Genomic DNA, 8424 nt, shown 5'->3' with positions numbered 1-8424 from the left:
AGCCCTGATGTGTAGCTTTGTTTTGGGACTCACTTTGAGAAGTGTTCTGTGATTTGATCTGAATTCTGGGAAGCCGCTGTTGAGAGTCCCCCGGCTTTGAAAAAACCCAGATGTGGAAACCCAGATGTTGACTGGGTATGGATGTAATGGTTGGACAGTTTGGAAAGCTGTCTACTTGATCTGTTAATGTCTTGATAATTCTGTCTGTATATTTTGAAGTTTGGGGTGCTGACCTTTTTCCCCTGGACAAGGTAAACGATATATGTCTGACTGATTAAAGTAAGCTTGTTAACCCATTTTGAGTTGCTTTCCTTTAACAAAGCAGATCCAAGAACCTGTGGTAGCTGCAAACCCTGAGGACGCTTGGGGTGCTTGCTGCTACACTGTGCCCTCTATGTATACAGGAACTTACATATGCCCAAACTATTTATATACACATACACCCTCCTATACACACACACATATATATGTATGTATGTATACATATACATATATATATATATGCCCTTCAACTATCCTCATACTGAGAAATGTCTTATGAGTTACAATTATCGTTTTTCCATGTTGGAATATAAATAGTTCAACTTTAATAAGTTCCTTATGATTTCTTTACCCTGTTTACCTTCTCATGCTTCTCTTGCTTCTTGTGTTTCAAAATCAGATTTTCTGTTCAGCTCTGGTTTTTTCATCAAGAATGCTTGAAAATCCTCTATTTCATTGAATGACCATATTTTCCCCTGAAGCATTATACTCAGTTTTGCTGGGTAGGTGATTCTTGGTTTTAGTCCTAGCTCCTTTGACCTCTGGGATATCATATTCCAAGACCTTCAATCCCTTAATGTAGAAGTTGCTAGGTCTTGTGGTATCCTGATTATGTTTCCACAATACTCAAATTGTGTTTCTTCCTAACTGCTTGCAGTATTTTCTCCTTGACCTAGGAACTCTGGAATTTGGCTATAATATTCCTAGTTTTCTTTTAGGGATCTTCTTCAAGAGGTGATCAGTGAATTCTTTCCATTTCTATTTTGCCCTCTGGTTCTAGAATATCAGGGCAATTTTCCTTGAGAATTTCTTGAACGATGGTGTCTAGGCTCTTTCAGGTAGTCCAATAATTTTTAAATTATCTCTCCTGGATCTATTTTCCAGGTCAGTGGTTTTTCCCATGAGATATTTCATTCATTCATAGATTGCCTTCTATTCTTTCATTTGTTTGGATCTGTTTAACAGCATCTGGATTTCTCATAAAGTCATTAGCTTCCAATTGCTCCAATCTAATTTTGAAGGAGTTATTCTCTTCAGTGAATTTTTGAAACTCCTTTTCCATCTGGCAAATTCAGCTTTTTAAGGCATTCTTCTCCTCACTGGTCTTTTGGGCCTCTTTTGCCATTTGAGTTAGTCTATTTTCTAAGGTGTTATTTTCGTCAGTGTATTTTTGGGTCTCCTTTAGCAGGCTGTTGACTAGCTTTTCATGATTTTCTTGCATCACTCTCATTTCTCTTCCTAATTTTTCTTCCACTTCTCTTACTTGATTTTCAAAATCCTTCTTGAGCTCCTCCATGGTCTGTAACCAATTCCTACTTTTCTTGGAGGCTTTTGATGCAGGAGTTCTAACTTTGCTGTCTTGATCCTTTTTGTTCCTAAAAAAGGATCTATGGTCTGTTTGTGCTTCCTGTGCTTGCTCATATTGGCAGCCAATTACTTGACTTTTGAGCTGTTTGCCACAGTAGAACTCTGCTTCCAGAATGGAGAGAGCTTTGTCCCAAATCACTGGGGTTTTTGAAGCTGATGGAACTATTAGAAGGTTGACCTCTCTACAGACACCACAAGCTCTGGCTCACTGGTCACATACCCCAGGACCACCACCCAAGATCTTGATCCAGATCCAAGCTGGTTAAAGCAAGAGCGATTACCCTCTGAATGATCGCTTGGTCCCCCTATGATCTGCAGGCCAGGAGCTCCTGAGGCAGCAGTGTGGCAGCAGCTGCAGCCACCACACCTCCACTGCTTCTCCCTGCTGGGTGCAAGGGCTGGATGGTGCTCTTCCATCTCCCCCCTGTTCCAACAGAGTTCCACACTGACCTTTTACTTTGTCTTTGGTGTTAATGGGTTGAGAAGTCTGGAAGCCACCACAGCTGCTGGTGCTGCACTCTCCTGAAGTCTGCTCCCACAGCTGCTGGTCGGGGCCACCCCGGCCTCCGGAAACACAGGGCTCCTGCAGGACTGCACTCAGCTCCCAGCAAGCTAGGATAGACCTTTCCTGTCAGCCTGCCAGGCTGTCTTCAGTGGGAGATTTGTTTCTCTCTGTCACTTTGGGGGTTCTATACCTTTAAAATTGGTCATTTTTTTTACACGTATTGGAATTGTTTGGAGCCAGATCCCACACCAAGTTTGTGCTTCTACTCTGCCATCTTGACTCCAGCTCCTTCCCCCCTCCCCTTTAGAAGTTTCATGTATAGGTGATTTCTGCTTCTGTTATTTCTTATTATTATAAAAAATATTATGGGATTCAATGGCTTTCTTTTGGTAAGTGATGTCTGCATCCTGTGATCACACTCCATCTCCTAAACAATCACTAAGTATTTATTAAGTGCCTACCATGTACCGGGCACTGTGCCAGACACTGGGAATATACCCTTCTTTGTCAGAATTCACTTCACCTTAGGTAAGCTTGGGGCTGAAGACATTTCTGCTAGGGAAGCATTCACAGGGAAGGCTGTAGGACATGGACACCCTCAATTCAAATCATGGGAGCAAGAGGACAGTAAGAATCCCAACATGGTGGCAAAAAATGTTTTTATTCAATAGGGAGCTCATGTTTCCAAAAGCATGAGAAGCCCCAGTAGAGATCCTATGAAATGGGAAGCTTTCTTTCTGAACTTTCTGGCATCACTAGCTCAACATGGACAGAGGCTTTCAACAAGCGTTATTTGGGTAAATCCTTTATAGCCAGACCATATATGGGTATGTAACAATGAGTTACACCATCAAGCAGTCCCCAGATAACTGAAGTCAGATTGGGTTCTTGCAGTTACTACCTGGCAAGGTAGACTGGCTGATAGTTTTGCTGGCCAAGTTCAGAAGGCAGTTACCACTACAGTTAAGAGAGGCCCTTCGTTCACCCTGTATTTCTGCATAAAGTCTCCTTCAAATTTCCTGTCTTATAACAAAGGCCCAGACCTCAATCTACATCTTGGAAAGCACAGACCTGAAGTAAAGATAACCTAGGAAAAACATAAGAGCTTAATCTGGGAAGAGAACAGAGGTGCTGTAGAAGCTGGGCTCAGAAGACCTGGGGTCTGAAGAGCACTGTGAGCAGGAAAGTGGAAGGTTGGGGTGGAGAGGATGCAGACAAAGAAAGTGGTTACTTCTGCCAGAGAAAAATACTTTCTACTTCTTTCTCAAGGACATGACTAACCTCTAGAAAGCAACTTAGAAAAATGTTTTAAGAGATAATAGAAAGGATCCCGATCCCAAAATAACTCTCCCAAATCATGGGTTAAAGATTAATTTGGTTTAATAAGTCTTTTAAAATATAAATATTCAGGGGTGACTAGGTAGCGTAGTGAATAGAACACTGGGCCTGGAGTTGGGAGGACCTGAGTTCAAATCTGGCCTCAGACACTTAACACAAAAACTAGCCATGTGACCTTGGGCAAGTCACTTAACCCCAATTGCCCTCCAAAAAGCGAAAAACAAAATAAAATAAAATGTAAATATTCTTGGCAGACTTTGGCAGGGGGGCAGAATAGAGGGAATAGAAAAACAATATCAGTTATTTGGCTTTTAGTAGGAAAACTATTCACCTTCTAGCACTTCACTGAGATCATCTAGCACTAAGTGAATTAAAGTTTTGATTGGGAAGAAGTAATTTTCAAGTAACCCTATCCTCTTCCCTTAGGTAGGCAATAGGCCTAGAAATCCACAAATAATCTTGTTTTCCTCCTAAGCTTCTTTGTCTCTAAAAAAGGGATAATAAAACCCTCACAGGGTAGTTATATGGCTCAAATAAGATAATATATGTAAAATCCTACTGAAAATTAAAATGCTATGTAAATGTCAGTTATATTTTTCCTTGCCGACTTTGCAGACTATGTCTTTTTCCTGATATAATGGCTAAAATTTTTCCAATTAGAGAACTGAGTAAACAGTTACTCTCTTAAAATTAAAAAGCAAATGGGAGGGTTAAAGCAGCTATTCCAATCCAATAAGCACTTACTAGCTATTTATGATTCATATTTTATTGTGAATTAAACAAATAAATTTCCTCAAAACACTTATCCAAGATCACTGACATTGTAGGTAGAGGAGAAAAGGGAAATTTCTGAGCAGAAAACATTTCATGTGGAGGGTCAACCTAGGTCAGACACTACAGTGGAGATTTTGGGCAGCTAAAGGGCACTTTGTGTTTATGAGGACTAGGACAGGTAGAAAGGGAGGTCAGGGCACCAGAGACAAAGTTCTACTTTTAAATTCTGTCTAAATCTCCCTAGCTTAGATCTTCTATGTTGGGTCTATTTCATTTTACTATCCACCTATTACTAACTCTTTTTATATCTTAGCCCTAAAAAGCAATGTTTTGCCTGCCAGAATTGAAGACTCATAAAGTAAAGAAAGACAGGCCAGCCCTGAAGTTGAGACAGCCCGACAGTCATCTCTGAGAACACTGGGCGACCGAACGACCGAACGAACGCTAACTCCTTGAGGGTAAGGGCTGTTTCTGCCTTTCTTGGTATCCCCAGTTCTTAGGACAGGGCTTGGCAAATAGTAAGCACTTAATAAATGCTTAGTGACTGACTAAAATGTAGACACAAGAAAATTTCATTTTGGTACCATCTCCAACCAATATGATATATTCATTCTATAAATAAAAATTTAACACTAGAGTCATCCACACAGACATATTTCTCTTGGTAGGCTTATTTCAAGCCTATTTTACTAAGCATCTATTAATTTAGAGGAGAAAAAAAAACATACACATGTGTGTATGTACATATATTTACATGTGTGTAGGTATGTATATTAGAAAAACAATATCTGGATTCTTAATAATGGCATTAAAATCTATAATAACCATTTAATTGTTATTTTGTTTTGTACTCACCTGCCTAATCTTCTCTTACCATATTTAGTGAGCTGAATATGCCCTCTTAATAGCCAGCACAGAGAGTCTATTACACTCTGGAAATGCAACAAGAATTTGTCTTTTTCTTCATCCTTCATACAAAGAAAACACAACAACTTCAATATAGTTCTAGCTGGAAGTCAGAGAACATAAGTTCTATTTCAAGTTATTCCATTTACTAGCTATGTGACTTTAAGCAACCAAACTTTTGAGCCTTAGCTTCTTTTTTCTATAAAATAGGGTGAATTCCAAATTATGTGAAAACTTTCTAATGCCAGAAAAATACAAGGTTTTAGAAGCACAGAATCTCAAAATTTGAAAGTATTGAATAAGATCATAAATCTTAATAGCTGTAAAGTTGGAAGGGCCATATAGTACAATCCTCTCAGAGATGTTAAGAGACTTGCCCAAGGTTACATAGGCAGTAAGGTAAGATTTAGACTCAAGCCTTAACCCCAGAGCCAGTATTCTTTTCCACTGTGCCACATTACCTCTTAATCATCTAGTCCAACTTGCATCCAGACCAGAACCCCTTCTACAATATTCCCTGCAAAGTATTTGTCTTCCAATTTTATGGTACTTCCCAGAGTACCCCTACCACAAAGCCTGGGAATATGTTCCTGTAAGGGAGATTGACTGATTTTTGATTAATAATGTACCCTCTGGAATTCTTTTTCTAGATAAGGATGATACTGAAAATCTGCTGTTCAAAGAAACAAAGAATTTCAGAGTTGGAGGAGACAACTGTAGCTATTTGAATCCAGGTTCTCTTCACTCCAAATCTCATGATCTTTCCGCTATACCAGATATGGAGATGCCACTTTTTATATTTTGTCCTTAAAAACAAGAGAACTGAAAAGATCACAGAAATCAAAGCTTATAAGAGTTGAAAAAGACCTACAAGCTTATCTAATCCAACCCACATCCCAGTAAAAATCCCATTTGCAATATCCCCAATAAATGGTTATCTAGACTTTGCTTGAAGATCTCCAATGAGGGGGAAGCCACTACTCAAAGAGAAAGGCTTTTCTATTTTTGCACGGTTCTCTATTTATTTGCAAGTTTTTCTTTGTATTAAATCTTAAATTTGTGTCTCTGCTTCTACCAACTGTTCTTAATTCTGATATCTAGAGATAAGCAGAACAAATATAATTTATTCTTCTTCCACATGACAGCCCTTATAATACCTGAAGCTACGTCCCCTAGAACTCTCTCTCCTTTAGGCTTCTTAGGCTTCTCTGCTTTAATTCTTTCAAGTCATCATAATATGCTATAAACTCAAAACACTTCACTGATTCTGACTGCTACAAAACTCCAATATAGGTAGATCAGAGATACTGCAGGTTTGGTTCCAGACCACTACAATAAAACAAATATCACAATAAAGCAAGTCACATAAATTTTTTTGTTTCCCAATGCATATAAAAGTGATGTTTACACTATACTGTAGTCTACTAGTATGCAATAATATTATGCCTAAAAAGTGTATGTGCCTTAATTAAAAAAACTTTATTGCTAAAAAATGTTAAACACCATCTGAGCCTTAAGTGAGTCATGATCTTTTTGCTAGTGGAGGATCCTGTCTCGATATTGATGGCTATAGACTGATAAGGGTGGTGGTTGGTTAAGGTTAGGGTCGATGTCGCAATTTCTTAAAATAAGACAACAATGAAGTCTGCCCCACTGATTGACTCTTCTTTTCACTTGAATACTTAGAGGCCATTATCGTTATTAATTGGCCAAATTTCAATACTATTGTTTCTCAGGGAATAGGGAGGCCTGAAAAGAAGGAGAGAGACTGGGGAATAGTCAGCAGAGGAATCAGAACACACATATTTATTAAGTTCCCCATCTTACATGAGTTTGGTTTGTGGTGCCCCAAAACAATTAAAATAGTAACATCAAAGATCACTCCTCACAGATAAAAAAAATAATGAAAAAGTTCAAAATGTTGCAAGAATTACCAAAATGTAGCACAGAGACACAATGTGAGCACTCATACTTGCTCAACATAGGGTTGCTACAGACCTTCAATCTGTCAGGGAAAAAAAAAAGCAATTATCTTTGTAGCAAAATAAAGCAAAGCACAGTAAGATGAGGTGTATCTGTACAGTGGCCATTTATAATCAAAGTTTAGGTAATCTGGCCAACAATACCTCAACCTCATCCTTAAATTCCTTAAAACCTCCTGAGTGAAGAGGTTAGCTACAAATTACATTATGGTAAATGACCACAGTAGTCTGATATATGATAAACCCAAATATCCAAGCTTTTGAAACAAAAACTCATTATTTGACAAACATTGCTGGGAAAACTGGAAAATGGTATGGTAGAAAAAAGGTGTGAACCAACATCTCACACCATATACCAAGATAAGGTAAAAATGGGTACATGATTTACACATAAAGGGTGATAGCACAAAAAATTAAGAGAGCATGGAATAATTTTTCAGTTTATTGTCAGATTTACGGATAAGGGAAGAATTTAAGACCAAAGAAGACATAGAGAGCATTATAAAATGTAGATAATTAAGATTTTGTGAAATTAAAAAGGTTTTGCACAAACAAAACCAATGCAACCAAAATTATAAGGAAAACAGAAAACTGGGGGGAAATTTTGTAACAAGTATCTCTGATAATGGCCTCATTTCTCAAATATATGGAGAAATGAGTCAAATTTATAAAATATAAGTCATTCCCTAATTGATGAAGGGTCAAAAGATATAAACAGGCAGTTTTCAAAGAAATCAAAGCTATCTATAGTTATATGAAAAAATGTTCTAAATCACTAATGATCAGATAAATGCAAATTAAAACAACTCTGAGGTAGCAACTCACACCTATCAGATTGGTTAATATGACAGAAAAGGAAATGATAAATGCTGAAGATGTGGGAAAATTGAGACATTAATGTACTACTGGTGAAGTTCTGAATGCATCCAACCATTCTGGAGAGCAATTTGGAACTATGCCCAAAGGGCTATAAAACTGTGCATACCCTTTGATCCAGAAATACCACTGGTAGGTCTATATCCCAAAAACATCCAAAAAAAAAAAGGGAAAATGACCTATTTACACAAAATATTTAAAGCAGTGCTTTTTCTTGTGGCTAGGAATTGGAAATCAAAGGGATGCCCATCAACTGGGGAACGGCTGAACAAGTTGTGGTATATGATTGTGGTGGAATATTACTGTACAATAACAAATGACAAGCAGGATGGTTCCCAAAAAAATCTGGAAAGAGTTACATGAACTGATGCAAAAGGAAATGAGCAGGAGAACATTGTACACAGTAACAGAAAT

At 38.1% G+C, this 8424-nt stretch overlaps 1 protein-coding gene across 3 annotated transcripts in view; it reads right to left on the bottom strand.

The window, feature by feature from the left end:
• The window catches only part of IQCB1 (IQ motif containing B1), a 65544-nt gene that overhangs the window by 42839 nt on the left and 14281 nt on the right, over window positions 1-8424 (bottom strand). For 2 of the 3 annotated variants that reach the window (XM_069070011.1, XM_069070012.1), the window contains exon 5: window positions 5121-5214. In XM_069070011.1, coding sequence (XP_068926112.1) covers window positions 5121-5214 — 94 coding nt within the window. Of the gene's footprint in view, window positions 1-2079; window positions 2242-5120; window positions 5215-8424 lie in introns of all 3 variants that reach the window. The other variant, XM_069070010.1, reaches the window with a different exon arrangement.

Source organism: Petaurus breviceps, unplaced genomic scaffold (assembly GCF_028583685.1).
Source record: "Petaurus breviceps papuanus isolate PSGF00001 unplaced genomic scaffold, PetGlider_PUasm1.0 90792, whole genome shotgun sequence".
Lineage (NCBI taxonomy): Eukaryota > Metazoa > Chordata > Mammalia > Diprotodontia > Petauridae > Petaurus > Petaurus breviceps.
Note: the sequence above shows the minus strand (reverse complement) of the source record. Positions and strands in the feature narration are given on the sequence as shown.